We start from the raw sequence: 23,952 nt of genomic DNA, 5'->3' as shown, positions 1-23,952 counted from the left end.
ATGTGATTTGCAAGAAGTACCGGCGTTGGTCGTTGCCCTGGCAACCACACACTGCTGTGCCAATCATGGGAGCCTTTGCCACGAGGCAGCGCCATGACATAGGCGCTAGCCTCGCGGACCCAGGGAGCACCTGTGACGACCGTGGTGCCCCTTGCAGCCTGCCGATGAAAGATGAAGAGGTATGGGTCTGCCCACACCCTTGTGGGTAGAGCCGCCAGGAGGATGAGGGCAAGCAGTGACGGCAAGCGCTCTCCCATCCCCGAGGACCTACAGGTAAGTGCGGGCAGAACATAACTCTGTGCCCTCCCCAGCGCTGGGGCACGGCAGGCTTCCACAGGTATCGATGATGGAACAGACTGACCAATTCAGGGGCAAAGACTTGCAAAGCAGGTTCCCATCTACGATCAGAGGGAGCATACCCTTCCCAATGAATCAGGTAGTACAAACGTCCCCTGCGGACATGTGAATCACATATGGATTGGACAACATAATCAAGGTGACAGTTGACAGAACGAGCAGGTGTCCGGCCATAGAGATTAGGCATGAAGGGCTTCAACAAAGACGTGAAAAAAAACAGAATGAATGCACTAAGTGGTGGGCAACTGTAGCTTATAGGCCACAGGTGATACCCGTGAAGTACAGCAAAGGGACCCAGTTACTAGGGAGCAAGTTTGGTTGGCAAGTTACGTAAGGGTAGGCTCTAGGTCCTGATCACCGATTCTATAGACTGGTTCAGGCCGACTGTGTTTGTCGTCTTGTTGTTTCATCACAGATGTCCCCTCCTGCAGTAGCCTCTCCGTGAGATGATGCACTTGTTGGACCCCTTGTACCATGGCATCCGCAGAAGGGATAGGACTTCTGGGAGGTGTAAATCGGTAAAACCTTGGGGTGTTGGCCATAAGTAACAAATAATTGTGATTGATGGACGGACGAATGCAGGAATTGTTGTAGGCTATCTATCATATCCAAATGAGGACCAGTTATCCTGTGTGGCATTGGCAAAACAGCACAAGTATTGCTCCAGGATCTGATTGGTACATTCAGTCTGGCTGTTGGTCTGGGGGTGGTATCTGGAATCGAGTCCACATGAAACGTATGCATAACTGGGCCCAAAACCAGGCAATGAATTGCAAACCTCAATCGGATATGATTTTCACTGGCAAACCATGCAAGCGATAGACTTCGTGATGAAATATGCTGGCCAACTGCACAGCGGTGGGAAGACCAAGCGTGGGGATAAAATTAGCTAGCCTTGAAAAACAGTCCACCACTATCGTGATGCAGGAATTGTTATCAGACCTAGGTAGTTCCACAATGAAATCCACTGCAATCGTGTACCATGGTTTAGGTGGAGTTTTCCTGGGTTGCAATAGTCCTATTGCTCCTTGTCTTGATGTCTTGGTTTGTGCACAGATGGGAGAGATGGGACAGGACGTAACATAGACTACTTGTTTTCGCAGTCTGGGCCACCAGAAGTCACGAGCAATGAGAGTTCCTGTGGGGGTTTAATGCCCTGATGGCCAATGTCCGAGAGTCGTGCAAACCGTATAAGATCTGACCAAGTAGCTCAAGGGTAGGTGTATACAGTTGGTTAGAAAAGAACAATAATCCTCCCTTCATGCTGGCCTCTTGTTGACGTTCAAGCAATTGAGCCACTGCGGAATAAGAAGTGGCTGCACAAATCTGGTCAAGAAAAGTCTACACCACTCCCACAAAATGTTTTGTCACTCAGCAGGGTGGCCAGATGGTGCTCTTGCAGAGAATCAGCTGACAAGGATCGAGACAAGGCATCAGCGCACACATTTGCTGTTCCTAGGATATGGGTGATGTGAAAATCATATTGAGCAAAGGAGACCCAGCGGGCTTGTCGACTGTTACGACATGGCAGGGATTGTAGATGTTGCAGGTTACGGTGATCCGTACGGACCATGACCTAATGTCTTGCTCCCTGGACGTGGTGTCTCCATTGTTCAAAGGCTCCCTTGATGGCTAAATAGTATCTTCTCTGACTGCATAATTCACTTTGCTAGGTGTTAATTTGCGTGAGTAGTAAGCAACGGGATTTTCCACAGAAGTTAGGGGGTCGGGTTGCAGCTTTGTGCTTCGATGACAAAGGAGTGGTATTGTCTGGATGATGGAGGATCGGCGCAGTCATAAAAGCTTCTTTTATTTTATGAAATGCGGTTTCTGCTGAGCTGTCCAAAGAAATGGTTGATCGGGTGATGTCCAAGGATAACTGGGCGAAATCTGCAATAAACTCTCAGTAGTAATTGGCAAAGCCCAGAAACTGTTGAACGGCCTTTCGATCATTGAGACTTTGCCAGTTCTTGACGGCTTGTATTTTGGCATCATCCATTTGGATCTCTTGGGCAGTGATGGTCCCAGGAAGTCTGTCTTATCCTGATTAAACAGTTGCCCTTAGTAGTCTTGGCGTGAAGATGATTGGAAGAGAGTTTTGTGTATTTGATTTAAAAAAAAAAAACTAATCTCGAACAGTAGAAACGATATCAATGACTGGATCCTGAATAAAATAAAGTCTTGCTTTAAATTCATTAATTCAGCCACATTATTAAAGTATTAAACCACCATTCAACATTAAATGATTGAAACTAAGGCCTATTATTATCTATATCAGTGGTTTTTGTTAAAGGAATTTCCATGAATGGTTCAATTAAACACTGTGTACACATCGCTAAAGGTATACTATGTGGGAGCATGGACTAGTGTTTATCAGCCTTGGAATTGATGTGGAGGGGATTCAACAGTGGAACGTTTGCTACTGACCAAATGCGCAGGCAGTTTTCAGGATGGTGTTGGCCTGCAAAAAGGTTAGTACTCAGTGCGGGGGCTCTGCTAGGGGGCAGCAGGTGTGCACTGGGAGACAATCTCGTACTGGCTGGGATAGGCAAGTCTATTGTGCGCCGAAGGGATAGTGCCATGAAAAAGACATGCCAAAAGTAGAGGACAATTAGTTGTCTGCATAGGTTGGAGCTTGAAAAAACCAATAAAAAAACAAAATAGTCACACAGGGCTCTACATGGAGCTGTCGGAATGGCTAAAATCTGATTAAGAACAGTGAAAATAGATGAACAAGGAGATGAGGTCCGGCGCAGATTGTTAAAGTACTTTTGTGACGGTGCGGCCATTGTGGAAGTATAATTCCTAACAATCGGTGTACAAAATCAAGATCTTTCCATCTGTTTCTCCAGTATGTGGTCTTTACTAAAATGCTGTACATCATTTAGGTTTATTCATTGATGGAATTATATTTAACTGTTAAATGAAACTTTGTTAATTTGGTGGTAGCTAAAGTCCTCCTTTTCTTTGATAATGGCGAAGGCGTAAGGTCAGGTCCGGTGCACATGGCTATTTCCAGTGCACTGCTTCCATTGTTTCATATCGCGCTGAATCACCACCATCTAAGTCTCAAATCTGCATCAAGTCCCACCCAGGGACCTTGCTCTGCTTAAGATGCATTGACCAGAAATGAAGACCTGCCTTTATGGAAAAGGTTATGCACATGATGACACTTCTTACAAACCCGTCGCACCCAGGGTGTTCCATCATAACAAAGACTAACATATGCAGAACTAATTGCAAACGCAAAAAAATGTACTGGTAAGCCTTCATACGCTTGGCCCTGCAAAGGTAATGACCGTTAAAGTGAAACATATTTTGGCATGGAGGTGGTAATATATTAAAAGTAAAACGGATATTTAACCAAATAAAATTTCTTGGACCGAATTAAGCGATATGACCCGAGCGGCGGGGGCATTACCGACTCAGGTGATGCCCCGGGGCCCATAGTTATAGGCCCGAGTGAATAACTAACGAAGACCCCGGGGCATTACCTGAGTCGGTATGCCCCTGCCGCTCGGGTCATATTACGTACCCTGGCCCACAAGATTTGCATGACAGGGGCACTAAGCACTAAAAGCATTTTATTTCTGCCCCGAACGTTTCGGGACAGAAAAAAAAGAAAGACCAAGAAAATGGCTGCCGGAAAATGGAGTCTGTTTTCCCTTTCCATGGTGGCCATCGGGAGCGGATGCGCTGGAAACAGAAGTGTTCCCAGCGTGTCCGCTCCCGGAAAAAAAAAAAAAAAAAAGTGGTGTAAGTGGGGTTGGGAGGGTGGAAAAAAAAGAAAAAAAAACGTACCTGCGTTCCCCGGCGTGAGACGATGGCAGCCTCCAGCTGTCTGGAGGCGCGAAGCAGGGATGGCTGCGCTCCGAGTCTCCACACGGCTGGAGGCTGCCATCGTCCCCCCTCTGGGGACAAAGGAGCAAGAGGGTAAGTGGGGTAGGGATGAGGGAGGTAAGGGGGGGGGGGGCGAAGGCAGCCTCTCAGCCGTGGGGAGGCTCGGAGTGGGGATGGCCCCGCTTCGAGCCTAGTCATTGGCTGAGGGGCTGCCACTCCACCCGCCGGGTACAATGGCCGTGGAATCCTGGCCAAGGGATTCCCTGCTGGGTAATGCCTCGGTGAGGGCCAATCAGAATGCTGGTTTCATTCTGATTGCACCTCGCCAGGTACTAATATGCCATAATTAGCATGTTCATATCCTGTGACCCGACGGGACCAAAATTGAAAACGCACTATTGGATAGGTATGAAATGGTGACTTAGCTTTACCTGCTAACAGGTTTGATGAATGAACTTTTAAATGTGGAAATGGTGAGATGGATTGGCTCCGAATTCTTTAAATCACTTACCTTTCCCTGAAGAAAACCCTTCACTGAACTGTTTATGATGAAAATCCTCTTGCTGGAAGTTTTAGAAAGAAGTTACTCTGCACCAAGACACCTTGCCACTACACCGAGTCCGCAGTACTTCAGAAGCACAGCGTTCTCTGCATCAGAAAGACTCGGCCAAAGACATTGTTGGCCTAAAGATTGCTAATGGTGCCAACCACAACAAAATTAGCTATGCTCCAAAACGCTGTTAATGACACCTTGCTGCTTGTTCTACAATCTATACTGTACAGACTGGTACCATAAAAGTTTGTATTGTGAAGATATTTTGTTATATCTTGAATTTTTTAACAGAGCATGATGAGCAACTTTTTTCATAATAGGAAACAATGAAGCAATAATTGCACGTTCCAAGTGGTGGAACGTGTGATAACGAGAGCCCGCCATCACCCGTCCAGCCCTTGGAAGGGGTGATTATTGCAATTACCACCCCAGATTTCAAATACAGAATCTTTGGGTGCTAAGAACAAAGTATTTTCTTTCAATAAACTGGACACCTTGAGGCGTACTATTCATTAAGAGAAAATACATACACAAGATGGCCGCCACAGAGCTGTAAGGCTGGGCTCCTCTTCCATTTCGATGGCAGCCAGCAGCAGGGAGATGGAGCAAAGCTGTGGTGGGGGCTGCCGCCGCAGTAAGCAGGTAAGTGAGGAGGGGGATTGGGGCTAAATGAGTATTAAAGGGAGGATGGAGTGAAGATGGCATGGCGGGGGACGGAGCTGTCAGGTTCTTGGAACACACCATTGGATCATGGGATTTGGCCCGCCATCCAAGCAACCTGATTGGTTGCTCCTCCACACATGTGCAAAACATTATTCCTGGCCCAAACCATGGGCATGGTGCACCGGCTTCAATTGTTAAAAATCTGGCTGCTCGAATTACGACTAACTCCCCCTACGGAGCTCACATCACCCCAGTCTTATGGTCCTTGCATTGGCTCCCAGTGGCAAGGCGAATTGAATTCAAATCTCTTTGCCTGGTTCACCGTGCTTATCATGGCATAGAAGCCAATTACCTTCAGAAGAAATGTGTTCCCTATCTCCCTGGTCGGGCCCTCTGCTATGGTTCAGCGTGCTTGGGTCTAGTCCCATAATTCCAGCTGTCCTGGGTTGAAGACTGGGCTTTCTCGGTGGCCGCTAGTAGGCTACGGAGGCCCGTAGGCACTTCATAACCTCTGGGAATTGAGACGCACACTGAAAACCTTTCTCTTCTATGCTTCGATGCCTGGTGGTCTACCCTTGTGTTCTCCTAGAGCCAGGATACCCTTGGGTGAAAGTGCACTTTACAAACTCAGCTAATAATAATAATAATAATAATGCATGATCCCTCCTCTCATGGTTATGAACATGAAAATGACTAGTAGGAGTATGTTGCAGAATCTCTTTACGCTGAGTGGGTTGATCTTCTGAAAGAAGTGCAGCTGTCCTCACTGAAGGGGGCTCACAAAAGGGTGTGGGATTGAAATACATGGGTGGGGGCAAGGCTGGCTACTAGACCCATGTGTTTATATGTGGTCCAGGTTGCAACCAACAGTAGTCTCCAGTTGGTGTATCATGGTGGAACATCACCCTCCAGTGGCAATCCTTGCTCTTGATGTCCACGCTGAGAGCAAAGTTTGAACAAGGAGTTATACTGCGGGAAGGGGGTTTATTCATTATGAGAACGATTTACACAGTTTGGGCATTATCTTGAGCCAAAAATACCCAGTGGGAGAACTACCACAATATTGCTTGTTACCTTCATTGTGAGTGGGTTCTCGTTAGCCAGTCCCACCTAATCTGCTATCCTTGCACTGCGCTCGAGAGTCAGAGCATCTGAAGCGAAGACACCATAGGGAACTATCATTGTTGAGCTGACTAGATGCTGTTTGAGAGAAGGGTGCTAGTCCTATCCTTGCTAGCTATTCATAAATGGTACCTCTGTTTTCTGAGAGGGATTCCTAATCTATCCCACACTGTATTGCACCTCTGGGGTTGTGATGCCTTTTTCTTTGCTGTCCACTGCTTTGGTAAATTGGCGTCTTGTGGAAGAGTCCTAAATCCGAATCCCAGCTCCCACACAGGCCAGTTTATGTCCTCATCTGTACTGGTAGAACACTATTGTTTAATGTTAAGTAATCTCCATCCTGTTTATAGACCGTCGATCTATGCAATGCCTTTCGTTGGTGAATGAACCACAAACGTGGTGAACAGATGAGGTGCAGGAGCCAGTAATTCATTTCTTAATATCTTTCTCTCCTTTTTTTTTTTTCTTCTTACAGTTGGAAATTAAGAATACTAGCGGCTTGTCAGCTGATGGAGACCTCAGCGCCACCTGGCCGATTGGAATCAAGCGCCCTTTCCAGCCGAAGACTCGCTTTGAGGTCCTGCGCTGGGACTACTTTACCGAAGACCAGGTGTACTCGTGCATCGACGGCTCCCCCAAGTGTGACCTGGGAGGGGTGGACCTAGCTGATGTAGCGGATGTTATTGGCACAGCCATGGAGGAGTTGAACAAGAAGTACCAGCCAGTGCTACATATTCACAAGCAACAGCTGGTGAACGGATACAGGCGCTTCGACCCAACCCGCGGCATGGAGTACACTCTGGATCTGCAGCTGGAGGTGGTGACTCAGAAGGGTCACAGCCGCTCCATCACCAAGCGGGTGCACCTCGTCCGACCGCTGAGTGATGTGGAGATCATCCCCATGCCCTATGTGACTGAAGCCAGCCGCATCAACATCATTCTTCCCTTGACGGTCCATGACCGCGAGTATGTGACTCGTTTCCTACAGGTGTACGCTGCAACAGCTTTTGAGACTAATGAAAACTCACTGCTGACCTTTCTGTTTATCTATGACCCCTTTGAGGCCCAACAGGTCAATCAGAATGATATATTCAGCCAGGTGAAGGCCCAAATTGCAGAGTACGAGCGCAAGTACTCGAGCGTTAAGATCCCCTGGATCAGTGTCAAAGCAGATGCACCCTCACAGATCAAAATCATGGATATCATCTCGAAGAAGCATCCTGTCGACACTCTGTTCTTTGTTGCTGGTGTCAACAGTGAGGTGAACTCTGAGTTCCTAAACCGCTGTCGTATGAACACAATCAACAGCTGGCAGGTGTTCTTCCCAATTCACTTCCAGGGCTACAATCCCAACGTTGCTTACCATAGTCAGGAACCCCCCACCAACATTGAGCTGGTGCGAGACGCTGGGCGCTTTGACCGGGACGTCTTTGACGAAGCTTGTTTCTACAACGCAGACTACATGGCGGCTCGGACGAAGATGGCTACTGATGTGCAGGAGAATGAGGAGATCCTGGAGACTTTGGACATCTATGACATGTTTGTGAAGTACTCCAACTTACATGTCTTCCGAGCGGTAGAACCCGCACTGCTGCAGAAGTATCGTCAGCGCACATGCAATCCACGGCTGAGTGAGGAGATCTATCACCGCTGTGTGCAAAGCAATCTGGAGGGTCTTGGCTCCCGCTCCCAGCTGGCTATGCTTCTGTTTGAGCAGGAGCAGGGGAATAGCACCTGACCACAGGGGGACAATTGATAGTAGAACGGGATCATTGACACGTCTGACGGAGTGCAGGTTACGCACCAACATAAAGACTCTAGGTTTCAGAGGACTGTATTTTTGAAGTTATTTTAGAATCTTTTGCGAGCAAATCTATACTTCGGATTATGTGCTGAGCGTGAAGTTATATAATTCCCTCCGAACAAAGGAAGCAATCAAGTGTGTGTGTGTGTGTGTGTGTGTGTCTGCGCGCACAGGACAGAGATTGCGTTTTTTAATCCATGTTTGTATTTTGGAGAGAGGTGCTTGGTCTGGGAGTCTAGAGCTTTGATAACACTCCATGAAATAACAAGCAACTACTTTTTGCCTTTGGGTGAGTTGTGTGCGCTTGTTGGTTGGAGTGTGTGGCAGTTTGACGTATCTGCCAGTGGCTATGAATGATGGTACGATGGTATTTAGTATTTTGTTATTTTTTTAGATCAGAGTGTGTGCACATTTGTACGGTGGAATGTCTGTTGTGTCAGAAGTAGGTTTTTGTATGGTCTGAGGAGTGTGTGTGTTTTTGTTTGTGTGTTGGAATGACAACGATTTTATTGGACCTGGCAGCAAAGCTTGAAGTCCATTTCATTAGATTTTTTTTTGTTGTTTTTGTGTTGGAGGGGGTTAAATATCAAGAACAGTCTATGCTGGGAAGTCAACATGATTCCTATTTAACCTGTTGTACGATTTCACAGAGGGGTATTTTATAGTTCTGCTCCTTCCTTGTTGGCTGGGCGCCATGTTTCTTGCTGTATAATCTTTTTTTTCTGTTTTTTCTTCTCACACTCCAGTTATCATTTTTATTTGTATTTTCATCTTTTTTTAAATATGCAATAGGTGCCGTCTCTCTGAAAGGGATCCGCCGCCCTGTGTTGTGAAGGACATCCAGTGGATGAGGGTGGGGGGTGGTGGTACGCCAGGCCAAAGCTTGAATATGAGCTGGGTGTCTGCTCCCGCGTGGGCGCCGAGCATGGAGACCAGCTCTGACTATGTGTGCACTCCCAGTCCAGGCCTCCGCTGTGAGCTGGGTGTCTGCTCCCGCGTGGGCACCGAGCATGGAGACCAGCTCTGACTATGTGTGCACTCCCAGTCCAGGCCTCCGCTGTGAGCTGGGTGTCTGCTCCCGCGTGGGCACCGAGCATGGAGACCAGCTCTGACTATGTGTGCACTTGCAGTCCAGGCCTCGCTGCTTGGCGGAGGCCCACTTCATCACGTGAAGTGCTGGGGGGAGGCAGCTTTCCTTTCACCTGTGCACGGACTCTGGCTGCTTAGCCTTTGGGTACTGGTTAGCTCATGCCGACATCCCTCCGCAGTGACCCACCCTCCTGCCTCGGTCTGCTCCCTACCTCACTGCAAGGGCCAGCATCGCAGCGGCCGGAGCTCCCTCGGCCTGCATCACGGGTTCCCCTGGGCCGTTTGGCGGCACACCCACAACGCGTACAGTTTACACATGCATTCCAAACTTGAATCGTTAATTAAATGGAAACAAATCGACAACTATTTTAAACCATGTTTTTGTTAAAGAAATTGTACTTTCTATCGTTGAAAAGTTGTCTTTGGTACTTTTATAAATGGCAATGTGGGCAGGGTTAGGGTGGGTGTTCTGGGGGGGTCCCCGTGTTGCCCTTGGGGGTGAACTCGAATAAGCAATGTGGGCAGATTGTACGAACATGCAGTGCCAGTGTCCAAGTGCGTTAACGAGGCTGTGAAGGAAGCTTCGAACGTGCAAAATCAAGATCACTTTTATATATAGAAGTCTATTTAATGTGTTCTGTAAGTTTATTCATGACACTAATAAAATGCACACGAGATTGTCAGGTTGAGTATGTGAGTGTTTTTGTTCTTCGCTAAAAGATCAACTTGAATGTACGGTTTTTGAAAGTGTATCTAATAGAAATCTTGATATAATGTAATGACGGGTTCTACTCTTTGCATAGCTGCACCCAGACTGGCAGGGGACAGGGGTTGGTGCTGTGGACAGCCACAGCAGGACCTCTGGCCTCAAAACGGAGATCTTCCTGCTTCTGCTTTTTTTGAAATTCATGCCAATTAAATTGAAGTAGCACAGGCGAGTTCATGTGTATCCTTTCACTGCATGAACGGCAGAACAATGTTTTGAATATAAGGTCGTTTTCATTAGATGGAAACTGAAGTAATGATGTGCGCTTTTACACCTGCGGTCTCAACAATTGTCAGGCGGTATTCAGATGGAAATACAAACGCAGGGAATGAAACTGCAAACATGCTGGTAAATGATTGACGGCAGAGCCGGCCTGGGGGGGTGGGGCCTGATGGTAGAGCCCTGCCCTCCAGAGCGCCATTATCTCCCGCCACACCAGCTCGGGAGAGTCTTTCAAGGGCTCCCCCGAGCTGGCGTTGTGGCAGAAGGCGCCCTTTTACTGAAAAATGTGCCTGCGGCGGCGGGTGCATTTAAATGGGCCCCTCCGCTGTGGGCACTTTTCATAAGAAAAGGCGCCATTAGCCACCAACACGCCAGCTTGGGGGAGTCTTTCAGGGGCGCCCCTGAGCTGGCGTAGTGGCACAAGTCGTGGCAGGCGCCTCATTGTCATTCAATGAACACGCGGTGGGGGCTCATTCAATGACAATGGGGTGCTGACGTGCCCTATTTAACCTCCTCGCTGGAGTGAGGAGGTGAAAAGAAGAAAAAAAATGTCAAAAAGTGGCCATCCTGGTTCCGCCCTGCCCCCTGTTAACCAGGGGCATGCAGTGGGCGAGGGAGGGGGGGCGCCAATTCGCCCACGGCGTTACTGCCCTTAAGCCGGCCCTGATTGACGGTGTCGTCATGCTCATGCTTGCCCTAGTAGGGTGTTGGGTATTCCTACCGAGTTCATTTCCTCCAGTTTCAAAGGTGTGCGAGGATCAGACGAAGTTAGGTGGCACTTGATTGTCCTGTATGTTGTTGCAATGTTGCTTTTCACTAGGCGGGACCTCTGTGCTGGCGATTGCTGCAAAAACTGCACCTGATGAAGGCACAGGACCAGTGATCGGAATTGAGCGGCGCTAGGCGCTATTCAGCTCCTGCTTGTAGCCTAGAAGAGCCTGGTTAGCTTGACGCAAACAGTTGCCAGGAGCTGCTTTTGGCTGCCCCGGCCAAGTGATGCCGAACTAACAGTTTAGCACTGTACATTTGGGACCCATCTATACGACATTTAAAGCATAAGGAGTTGTAAATAATGGACAACATGATACATCTTGGGTGGACATTAGCTTTACAGAAGGTTATGTGCTATCTCCTAGTGTTTGCTCCTGGTCACTGGTTAATGCTTGATCCAGGAGCTGCTTGTAGCTCTAGCTTAATCTTAATTCAGATCCCTGCTGTGGGATGTTTGAAGACCTACAACATCGCTGGCAGCAGAAACATCATAATGGCCGCCGGAAAGCATGCTGCACGCCAGAGATCATCCAAAAATGCGCAGTAAAAATCTGAAAAATAGGCTGCCACCCACTTTTGCCATGTCAGTGAACACAGGAGATCACTGCCTAGAACCACCATTGGGATACCCACACAGTAGCCTGAAACCACTTGGAAATAGCATTACTAATTGTCAAAAGCAACCCAGAGCTGTTTGGGAATTCATTTTCAGGATCGTCAAAATTGCTAAAATCATGGCTCACAAAACCACTAAAAAGATCCCACCTCCTTGTTGGGGGGGGGGTCAACAACATTCTCCCGCAAGAATCTACATGAATCTGAGGTCCACAGAAGTGCATCTATATTTGAGCAAAGTATATTTTGAGGATTGCTTACTGGTAAGGCAGCTGTCAAAAATGGGTGCAATACCGGTGCTTGACACTGACGGGTGCTAGCGATCCAAATTCTGACAGGAGACCTGTATTTCAGGAGCTAAACAGTAACCTGAGTTAGCTGAGACTTCAAAGGCTGGCTGTCCCTGGGAAGCCTTCACACCTAGTCTTCTCAGCAACAGCACAGGAAATCACATGGTCCTGTTGGTTAAGAGGGAGGAGATTTTCCCTACAGCCTGGAGAAAGGAACAATAGACTCTTTCAATTGAATAGAATATGCTGATTTGGGTGTGCCTAAACAATACTGCTCTGGGAGAAGCAAGACATGTGATCTCCGAGTCAGAGCCAAACTTCTGGGGGCGGGGACAAACAAATGGGTGTACTGAAGTGGAGGCAAATGTATGTTTTATTAAATTGTTTATAAAATATTGTATCAAGCTGACAAAAATGTACAATTTGGGGATTCTTAATATGAAAAATGCACCCACAATTTGGACGCTGTGGGATGCTCTGAGACCAAACCCTGGATTTATTAATATTGTAGACACTGGGTTTATATTAGAAAAATGCAAACTTACAGTAATATGCGCAGAGAGGGTGTGTACCTCTGTGTAAGGTTTGGTGCGAACCCATATTGCGAAAATCGCGAATAAGTTGTCGTTTCTGAACCCAAGCTCTTAGAAAGAGCAGGGTTAAACAGAGACCTGTCTTAATTAATTTGTGATGTACACATGTATCCTCAACAACTTGCGTATCTGGGAAGCATGTTTGATTATGAAAAATTGATTTTCTTGAGAAACCAAAGGGGAGTGTTCTTTCCTTCAGCCATAAAGATGATCCCTGATGACTCATTCTGACTCGCTACTCCCTTCTCCAGTCAGAGAACAGTAAATCCTTTAACCTATCAGGATCCTCAGAGGGTTGGGCATAGAAAGTCAGCCTCCACACCTCCTTTGAGAACACATAAAAAGAACCACTGAGACCCAGATAGGACACTCATTTTTCCACTACTCATCGATTCCTGCGCAGCACGCTGCCCGACCATATCCATACAAAAACTCCAGACTCCTGAGGCTCCAGAACTTAGACTCCAGCACCAAACTCTAGAACTTAACTCTAGAACCTTGGAGAAAAGAGGCCTGATCCACAAGCTGAATCCTTTTCAGAAGCCCCAGAATCCAGCAACCAAACAATTCAACAGCCTTGCCGTGCTGTTCGCTTCTAGCCCAGAACCCTGTGCCAGACCCGAAAGCCAGAGAGAGCAGTGCTGTATCCAGACTGACCAGACGGCTGTGCAGTGCTGATAGCAGACCAGAGAGCGCGCAGTCCCAGGCCCATTCCAGTCCAAAACTAGGAGTGAGTATCCAGTCCAAGAATTGTACAGAACCAATCTCTTAGTCTAAAATAATCTTACTAAAACCATTTCAAACTGGCCAGACTTGCATATAAATTGTGTGTCCAAGCTGTGATTTCAAATCTGTAAAAGCGTCATCTGTCATTCTGAAAGATTTACTTTATTTTTGAAAATCTACCTCCACAAAAACGTCTATCTTTTCAACCGTACGTCCTCGAAGCGAGATCTGTCAATTTAAAGCTAGGATCCTAAGCTTTCCAATAAACCAAACATGACATAGTTTTTCCATAATCAGGCCTTACGCACTCGGAAAAGTGCCGCGAATTGACAAATGAGCTCCTGTCAAAATTGCTGTCTTTTGTTTGCAACTGCTGAATTTCGTTTTCAACCTGATAATCACTCATGAATCATTGCTAGTGTTGACCTGTCCCAATTCAAAGTCACTATCACCTACCCTGAATCTCCTTCAGTGAATTAAAATTATTTTTAGCATAATTTTCACTTCATCGCAATCACATTTAAAAGTATTTTTGCCTGTTTAAAAGCATACCGGTTTTCTCTAAGCTTGCTAGGGGGGAACTGGAATTTGAACTGCATTTGATTGTATTCCTGAAAACTGTGTACTCTCCTTTCCATCTCTTTATATTGCCTAAGGGGGGGGAGTGAGTTGTCGCAAGGGAAAAAGTGATCATATTCTCTCTTGTTGAAACCACATCAAGTTTATTTCTGTGCTGCATTCTTTCCCATCTTGCATTTCCTTGAAACCATACAAGTAGCCTCTGCTACCTTATTCTTTCTATAGCAACTCCTCATTGATTAAAGAGAGTGTGCTCTTGTAATATTACCAATTGCTGATCACTATTCTATTCATAAGTGTGTTATCAAATACTAATTTATTCATAAGTGTGATATATATAAATATATATATTGTTTAATTTTCCCAATAAACCATTTAATTTGCAAAACAAACCTACTTCTTGGCTCAGTGAGGTCAGGGGGATTCAAAGAGAGGGGCGTTATATAAGGTTTCATCATCCAGATTTAAGAACTTGACATCAAAATATATGAATAAGGGCTTCCATTGGGCATCCCAGACTAGGCATTAACTTAGTTGGATTGCTGGATTGAAGTCACTTACACTGCAGGACAGTCGTTTGGTGGCACCTTGTCTCTGCTAACCCACAAATTGCAGCAGGGCACACACATCCTGGCTCATTTTAATTGATAACAGAAAATAAACCCACATCCAATGATGTAGGTAAAAGAAACATTTTGCATATCCAACCGTTTTGGCGTTTGGCTAAGCATATAAATAGGCATTTGCTAGGCACTGGCATAATAGGACTATCTAGCCATAAATGGACATGAAGTTATTACCCAGGCATAGGATGTCAGTACCTGGCAAATGCTTTTCTAACACTTTAAGCAAAACTGCTTCTTGTTTTAACATGTGCATGTAAGAGATACAAGTAGCTGGAGGCGCACATCTTGGTAAAGACATTTTTATTACACCAGTAGCCATTTACAGCTGCATTTGAGCCAGTAATTCTCAGCAGATGGCCTAGAAAAAACATTGGCAGGCTAAAGTTTGATATTACTGCTTGATAGAGGGAGCTCAGAGATCCCAGGAGGATGGGTTTAGGGTGGGGAGGGGCAGGTAGTGGGGGTAAATGGCCATAGAGATTAGCATGGCCACGGGCCTTCAATGGGAGGGTAAATAACCAGACACCCACAAGCTGCATGGTGCTCTTCGCATTCTATCTTCCTCCTACCTGTTCTCCAATGCAACCGTTTCAGTTTATAGCTGGCGCTTAAGTGCCGCCTAATAGCCAAAACTAAAAAGTGGGCCGAAAAAGAGAATTTTATTTGACTTGCTGAAGAAAGATGGAACTCGAGACCCACACTGGAAAGGGCATTGCACAGGTGGGTCAGAAAACTAAATATTGCAATGCATGTTACAGGAAGCCCTCACTTTCCTTTTAACTGATTGGCTTATGTTGAAGCCTGTGGTGAAATTGGGCTAAAAAGCTGCAATGATAATGCAGAACGGTCAGGTATTATGCAAGGTTGGGTTAAATGTGTTTGCTTAGTGTTTGGTCCCAAAGGTAGGTAAAAGCAAGGGGTAATAAACAAACGGAAACTGCCCTTCTTGGCAATGGGGTATCAGGAGTATGAATTGGGGCCGTGGGGAGAGGTTGCAAATGAGAATGCATCGATATACCTCTCCTTTTCTGATTGTCTAGGAGGCTCTTCACTGATTCCACTGTCTCACATCTTGGGTGAATCCCTACTTGAGCTTTTTAAATTTGATTAGAAGGCCTACTGGGTATGGCTATCTCAATTGGAGCGACGTTGAAGTAAAACAATGTAAGATAATAGGAAAAGTGTGGGGAGAGAATATTCTTTGAGATTCCTAGGTTTAACAAACAGCCCGCCAAAATTGCTCCTTATGTAGAACTATAACACATTCAATTAAGTATTTTGCTCTATCGGGTTAGGAGATCTGGGGCTCCCCATGGTTAGATGACTACAGGAGGGCACTTCAGGATCGAGGACAAGGGCTTTCAGTTCACTTCATTGGTTTATCTTTCTTAAAAACGTATTTTGAGGCACAGATCTCGAGGAACTGTGGCAGTGTCCTGAGAAAATGGGCAGCTCTACCAGAGAGGTAATAAATTATATTTTGTTGTACTTGTTATCTGTATAACACCAGTTTTGCTATATAGCACCAGTTTTGCTATTATTGTCTCAATGCACTAAGTCCAGAGTATTGGAGGTCATGCAGCACGGTTAGGATGCATGTGTGCAATTGGCCAAAAAAGGCTTAGGATGGCTGGCCAGTCTTTGGTAGAGAAGCAATATGTGGAATCTTTTGCATGATTTTGGACATGACTTTTTGTCTTTACTCAAGATCAAAATGAAAGCTGTTTTGGCATCTTTAATACATTTCTAGCCCCCTGTTTTCTCTATTAAATTTAGACATGGTACCTTCTGTGGCGATCCAGTCTGGCTCAAAGTTGACATTTCAAGGGTTTTATTTAACAATAAAAGGAACATGCTGATCTGTCCCCATTGATAAGAGGGATTTCCTTGCTTACAAACTAAATTAAGGGTGCTTGTGTATTGTCAAAAGCAAAAAGTAGCCCTCAGTTCGAATCCTCTTCAGTCTGGCCCAGCCGCTTTAGAAAAACATAAAATGAGCCAGAGAATTAACCTCACAGCTCTTACTTCGCGCAGCCAATGTTAGTTGGATCCCTCCCAAAGTTGGTCGTAGGAAAAATAGTCGTTCTTCACAGTTTGTAAAAGAGTTCAAGTTTCTTTTCGAAGTTCCCCAGGAAAAATTGCAAGTCTTTGTATAAACCAAATGTCTCATTCACTTGAAGGGCAGGAGTTACACTCTTCGGCCGTTTCCACCAACTTGCACCTTTTCTTTCCCCTAATATTGTGCCTTATCTAGTTGATTCTCTTCTGGTAACAATGCCTCTCTATGGCTCTCCAGGGCCTTTTGGTTCTCTGGATTACTTATTTCTCTTTGTTTAATCCCACTTACCTCCCTCCACCAAATGCAACCCTGTTGCGTTCTCTGCCTTTGCGTGTGCTCCATCGGGATGCCGTCTCTGGCGCTCTCCTATCCTGCCAGTCTCGGTAAGTTTGGTGATCCTCGTACATAGAGCAGATAATTAATTCCTGGTTTCGGCATCGATTCGTGGGCTCCAGACTTGCCACTGCAGCAGCGTGGTCACCCCACTGGGTAAGACGCTTCTTCCCCAGTCTCCGTCTCAGCAATGTAACCCTTCTCAGTGTCTCGCTTCTTCGATTTCCCACATTACCACTGGCTCTGCTGTGTAGTGAGGCTCTGCCATTGCAGGATGTTCGCACAGAGGTCGCTGCTCAGAACCTCTCTTAAATAAATGTGAGAATTGGTTTACCTTGACTGGTGAGTTATCATTGACACCGCAACAACTGGTGACGAGCTGGCTGGGGAATAGCAACCTCTGGCTGAATTAAGAAGCTTGTAGCCCCATCTGAGAAGAGGGAAGGGGCTTGAGCAGTGGAGAGTGCCAGAAGGTGTTGAAGTGGCCCTGTGGAGCAAGCGGCACACTGCACGGGCCAGCGTGGATTGATTGATTGATATTTTATTTCTATCGCACTCGTACACAAGTGTTTCAGAGCGCGACAAGGCAAGGGAGGGGAACAGGGGAGAACAAAACAGCGATCTTACTAGGCCCAGTGACATTGAGAACGCGCAAGTGCATGGGAGAGGGGGGAGGGGAAAAGTGCATGGAAGCGGGGTAGAGGTGGAAAGTGCGAAGCAGAGGAGAAACGGATAAATAACAATAAATAAATAATAAAGGCAACAAACAGTGGTAATGCAGCCAGCAACTTGCAAGTGCTAGGTTTAAGGCAGCAGACAGGGTAGGGCCGATAAGTGCAGGAAGAAAAAGGGGGGGCTGTATGGGTACAGATACAGACCCCAGTGCAAGGGCTGGCCCGGAGGCAGTGCGGGAGGGTGACAGGATGAGCAGGTACCTGGGCCCAAAAGACAGAGGGTGGCCAGGTGTACGGTGCCAAGAGGTAACAGATCAGCAGGTGAGAGGGGGAGCGAAGGCAGAAGAAAAGAGGAAGGTCTTGAGTTGCTTCTGGAACCGGAGTTGGTTCTCAAGTTTTAGAGTGGCAGGGAGGCTGTTCCAGAGGGAGGCCCCAGCCGAAGGCCGAGATCTACCCCCAGCTTGTTTCTTAGAAAAACGACTGACCCTGAGTGAGTTGGAGGTAGAGGAGCGAAGAGCTGGAGAGGGGAGGTATTTGCGGAGGGATAGCTGAAGGTATTTTGGACCCAGGCCCCAGAAAGCCTTGTGGACAATGCAGAGGGTTTTGAATTTAATCCTTGCATCCACTGGGAGTCAGTGAAGAGATTACAGAGCTGGAGAGATACGATCCCAGGGCTTGAGGCCAAGAACAAGTCTCGCAGTCCTGTTCTGGATTAGTTGCAGAGGGCGGAGTGTAGAGGCAGGTAGATTTAGAAAGAGGCTGTTACAATAGTCCAAGCTAGAGAGAACAAGAGCTTGAGATACCATGAGCTTCTGGGGGAAGGAGAGGAAAGGCAGAGTACCTCTGAGGAGGTGCAGTCAGAAATTTGACTTTTTAGAGACCTCAGAGATGTAGGCGGAGAAGGAAAGAGTGGAGTCAAAGATGACCCCGAGGTTCTTAGCCTCGCAGGTGGGGGTAGGAGGAGGGCCAAGGGAGGCCGGCCAGAGAGTGAGTGGAAAGGATCTGCCAGAGTCTCCGAGGGCTGGGAAGCAGTGAGGCAGTCCACCACATGAGGCAAATCAAGATTTGAGGATAACTGGAGCGTTGGGGTCCTGATTACGCCTGGGGGCATACAACAAGAGACTGACGGTGAAGCGCAAGCGTAGCGGTCTAAGCGGCGGCAAGATCAGCTGGGGTGGCGCAGAATAGACAAAAGGAATGGTAAAGAAAAGGATACCAGTGTGCACAAGCAGCAACGGCACACACTAGATTGAGCTCTGCAGGCTGTGAACCAAAGTTGCATAAGAGTAAAGCACCCTAGTACGTGCATGTACTCGCAGCCATTTTGGAAACGAGGACATCAACAAAGGGTAATCATCACACCAGCTGCTGCTTCTTTGTCGCAGTAGTCCCCCCCCCCCCCCCCGACCTCCCTCTCCAAAAAAATGTTTTCTTCGCTATCATTGTCCCACTTTGGAAACTACAGAGAAGCAACTGTGGTGAATGGAATTTGACACGGCCAATGTTCCATGGCCATTATTGTTTCTGGCATCACCTGGTGAACCAAAAGTTAGGTGGTGTGACTGGTGAGATGGATTTACAAAATATGTGCTAGCAGTATTTTGATCAAATTACTCAAATGTTTGTTTATGATTTATTATTTATATTGCGCACCAGACCCGGGGGTATTCGGGTGCGAGGGCATAATGAGGGTTGTTAAGCTTAGTTACAGATTAGACGGGAATAAGTACAGCGAAGGGTACAGTGCTGTATACATGCAAAAACAGGCAAAGCGAGAAGGTAAAGACTGTAAATTAACAGGAATAAATGTGAGGCACATAAATAAAGCAGATCATATATACAATAGATCTAGGAGGGATGTCGGCGAGGTAGGGTCAGACGGCATGTTCCTTTAGCCAGTGGATGAGACTAGATCTGAATTGTACGTGGGGGAGATCTTCCCTTAAAGCAGGGGGGAGGGAGTTCCAACATATTGCTGCTTTACAGGGAAGCTACTCCCACCGGATTTAGTGAACTTAAATCTGGGTACTAACAAGAGGTTAGAATTGGCTTTTCTTAGGGGGCGAGAGGCCGTTTGTCTAGGAATCTGTCTGAGGTATTGTGGGGCTGCGTTGTTAAGGCATTCATGTGTCAAAGATGCAGTTTTAAATGTTAAAGGTATTTGTACCGCGCACCGTCACCAACGGAATTGGTCCCCAGGCACTCGGGCGGATCTGTAAATGATAAGGTGGGATGAGTTAGTTAGGTGAAAAGGGAGTAGGATAGTGACAGGAGTGGTGTTCTGTTGGCAGCTTCAACTCGGTATACACCAGATGCTGAGCTTTGGTGCGGGTATTGGATCGGTGTCAGTTCGCGTGTGCTTTTGCTCCGGCTTATGTGTTGTTGCAGTGTTGTGAAGTGCATGCGGCTTGTTGTGCGAGAAATGGTTGTGAGTTTTTTGAGTGAGATAAGTATGCAGAGTTTGAGCTTATATTGGTTAGTGGGTTACCTGACCTTTAGCATGCTAACATTCACAGTTCTGTCCAAGTGTGGCACCTGCCGACCCTCACAACTCTATCTGGATGCGGCCGGGCCAATACTTAGGATTCCATCTAGGTGTGGGCATGCCAACATTCAAAGTCCTATCTAGATGCAACACAGGCTAACATTAACAATTCTATCCAAGTGTGGACATGCTAATATTCAAAGTCCTATCCAAGTCTGGACATGCCAATATTCATAATTCTAAGTGTGGACCTGCTAGTATTCACAATTCCATCTAAATGTGGGCATGCTAATATTCACAATTCCATCTAAATGTGGGCATGCTAACATTCAGTTTTCACCTAAGTGCGGTCATGCTAACATTCAAAGTCCTAACTAGATGTGATGCAGGCTAACATTCTCAATTCTGAGTGTGGGCATGCTAATATTGAAGTTTCATCTAAGTGCGGCGCTTGTTGGCCTTGACAAGTATGTTCGTATGTAATGCAAGGCAACTTCGACAATCCTGTCATGAATAGGATCAGTATGGTGGTCACATATCTTTCTTAGTGTGTTTGGTGTGAATCTATGGCGGTCTATGCTAATCTGGGGTAAGATAGAGTGATGGGGGTTTTCTGGAATAGAGTAATTGCTCCACTCCCCATCCATGACATACTCAAAGTTTTTGTTGGTGTCTGTTGACTGCTGGCTTCCTCTGTGGACACCTGCAGACACATCTTGGAGCCGCCAATGTTGGAGGCGCCCTTGGCCTTGGGGCCCTTAGCCACAGGGGCTGCTGGGCAGAGGGATACCCTGGGAGGGTTCATGATATGTGGCCAGGACACCAATCATGGTGATGACTAACTATAGGCGCTGCTGCGATGTGGTTGGCCTTGGCTGGAGGACGTCACTGGTCAGCCTCGTGGGTTGGGCTGGGCCTGGCGGGTCGGCTGAGTTCATCCGGGCGGTGTTGTTGTGCCATTGTGGCCAGTGTCAGAGATGAATGTCTTTTCCTGACTTATTTGCCCTAGGCCATGCACACCGCAGTCATTCAGTTATTGCAATATTATCTTCTTTAGTAAATATTTCAATAGGTTATTCTACCGGTACCATAGGTCGAGGGGCTAAGTCTCAGGGCATGGGACGGGCGGTACATGTCTTTCTGTCTTGTTAGAAGTCGTTATGAATGGGCTGCTGTATGTTGCCACAGTATTGGGTGTCCTAATTGCACAGGGCCATAAGTCTAAGGTGATCCGGTGGGTTCTGAGGTTTAAGAGGGGGCGCCTGTGGATTTGTGTATTCAGGCGGAGGTTTACTGCTGTGCTGTAAATAATGCAGGTGGCAGGCCGTGGCCTTGGGTGCTGCAGAGGGGACTACAAATCTTTGAAGCGGCTCCAGCCTAGTTGGGGGAGGTGGAGCAGCGCGGCACGGGCCTCTGCTCTCTTGTTTGGCAGTCTTCGCAGGGTGGGAGGGGGAATGGCCTTGCACATATTCACAAAGGTATCTTCCTCGTGTGTTGCCAACTTTAGGTGAAAACATCATAAACACTTGAACACTCTATAATACTGAGTTGGATCACTCGAAAACATACTTTTTACTTTTGCTAAGTGTCTCTCAAATATGGCCAGTCTGAGCACATTATTTGTACACTGTTTTGACAACTACAACATTTAGTTATATGCATATACATTTGCAGTAAGTGAGGTAGTAGTGAGGTTGGTGGAGCACATAGAGAATGACTCGCCACCGTACGTGACGGTGGTGGCACATAAGGGGCTTAGACATACACGCATGACAGGTGCATTCTCGCGCGTCCTTCACATGAGCCCCTTGTATAGTTACATTCGTCTTCCCTGGCACTCTAGCAGCATTAATTCGGTTATGGCGCGGGACCGTGGGGTGTAAGCTTTTCAATGATACACATAACGAATAGTCCCCTGGAGCGCTCGTTTATTGTTAGCACAAAACTGCAGTGGTGTGGGTTCTTCATTGCTAATGTCATGTAAGCATGCATTCTACCATGTTCATACATTTTACAGGTTTCCTTAATAGAAGAAGTTTTGTGGAGATATGCACGCTTTGCAAGTAGTCTTGGCATTAATATTTGGGAACTTTTGCTTTTGTCCGAGGACCGTTTTACAGTTCTCTTTTTTCACCCAGGCCTCGCTGGCCGGGTCATGCTGGGAGCAGTGGTACACTGCGGAAGGTGAAATGTTAGTGTTAGTATCTTACACTAGCTCATGTCCGTCTTGTTCGTGGGAACGGGCTCACAGCGGATCTGCCAGGGAGCTGCGGCCACAGGGATAATTGAAACTCTCCGAGGGTGGGGGCCGCGCTGCAGTGCGCAGAGCTCAGACCATCTTTATTAGACAAAATGGTTTCTGAGGCCTAGCTAAATTCAATACATGTGGGCAATGTCTTCAGCAGGTGAGCCCTGCACCACCTGGGCCCTGGTGGTATGAGGGGAATCCCGATGAGCCATGGCCCTCACCTGGGGAAGGGATGTAGGCAAGGGGGGGTCTTTTGGACCAATCCTCCCCTACATTTCCCCCCTTTCGTTACTTAAGTAACAAATTCTTTAACTCGTCCAATCTCCTACACTCATCTTCGTCAATGATTGCGTCATCCCATGCTGGTGTGCCTTTTATGGGCATCCACGCTCTGCACACCCCCCTTAAGCTCTCACCCCTCCTAGCATATTCATCTGGGGTACAGGTACATCTGGGGTACAGGTCAGGTATATACATCCGCTCTCTCCTTCCAAGTCTACCCACACCTCCTGGTACCATTCTAGTACACGGGGCTCTCTGATGGTGGTATGCCACAATTTGTCTACGATATCCTTGTCATGATACCTGGGCACTAGCTGATACCTGGGTGTGTCATCAGTTCCTGTTTGTACCTGCACTTCCTGCATAGTTTGTATTGTACCACGGGTGTTGCCCATTGTCACCATCATCATTGCACCATTAGGTACTGCTTTAGCACAACATCGAAGACCCACCTGGCACAGGCAAAAAATAAAGAGGAGGAACACCACAGCTGGCATCAGAAATTTCAGTCATTCCCAGCCATGAGGGAACCCAGGAGAAGATATTGTCGAACCATGTGCTTTCTTCTGCTCCACCTTCCATTTTCATCCTTTCTCCTAGGTTGTGTACTGCTTCGATCACATGGGACAGGAAGCCGTTTTCTGCGTCTTCAGAAGGTACGAAAGTGCAGCAGGCACTTCCGATTTTTCAGCAAACACCTCCATCCATCGCCGTCAACAGGTCCAAGACATACCTGTTTTGCATGGTCATCAGCCGTAACGCTCTTAGTTCCACTTTTATTACGTTGAACCCTTCTTCAGTGTCATTTGCCAGCTGGATCAGCTCCCAACGTGTTATCTGGAGCCATTTTGCGTTTGCTCTGGCCTGGATACTTGGGATGAGTGAGGCAAAGAATGTTTCTGCCGAGCTGAATAATCGATATCTGTCTGGGATCTGTGCCAGCAACTCCGACGATGCCTTTGATATGTAGTTTGATGCTCGTCTGTTTCGGGACAGCACCTCTTCCTTGTTCCCAGAAGACAGGACATAGATTTGTGACTCTGCACTCTGTTGGGTGTTTTCTCGTGTTCTTTTGCTCCCATGAATGTGGCTTTCTGGGATTACCATTAGGGCTGAGTGCAGAGTGGCCATTGAGCAGCTGCCACTCCATGATTGGGGGAGGTGCAGGTATGCCTGGTTGCCGCATACCCAATACGTGTCCATCAGGGCCGCTGTCCCTTTTCTCAGATCTGGGATGGTAAGGGTCTTGTTACAG

The 23,952-nt window shown here is 47.0% G+C and overlaps 1 protein-coding gene across 1 annotated transcript in view; it reads left to right on the top strand.

Moving 5' to 3' along the window:
• CHPF (chondroitin polymerizing factor) overlaps nt 1–10,111 on the top strand; it is a 117,979-nt gene extending 107,868 nt beyond the window's left edge. The window contains exon 4 of the mRNA XM_069616942.1: nt 7,011–10,111. Coding sequence (XP_069473043.1) covers nt 7,011–8,273 — 1,263 coding nt within the window. The 3' untranslated portion in view covers nt 8,274–10,111. The remainder of the gene's footprint in view (nt 1–7,010) is intronic.
• The last annotated feature ends 13,841 nt before the right edge of the window (nt 10,112–23,952 follow it).

The sequence above is a fragment of the Ambystoma mexicanum genome, chromosome 9, assembly GCF_040938575.1.
Source record: "Ambystoma mexicanum isolate Mex_15411 chromosome 9, UKY_AmexF1_1, whole genome shotgun sequence".
NCBI lineage: Eukaryota > Metazoa > Chordata > Amphibia > Caudata > Ambystomatidae > Ambystoma > Ambystoma mexicanum.
Note: the sequence above shows the minus strand (reverse complement) of the source record. Positions and strands in the feature narration are given on the sequence as shown.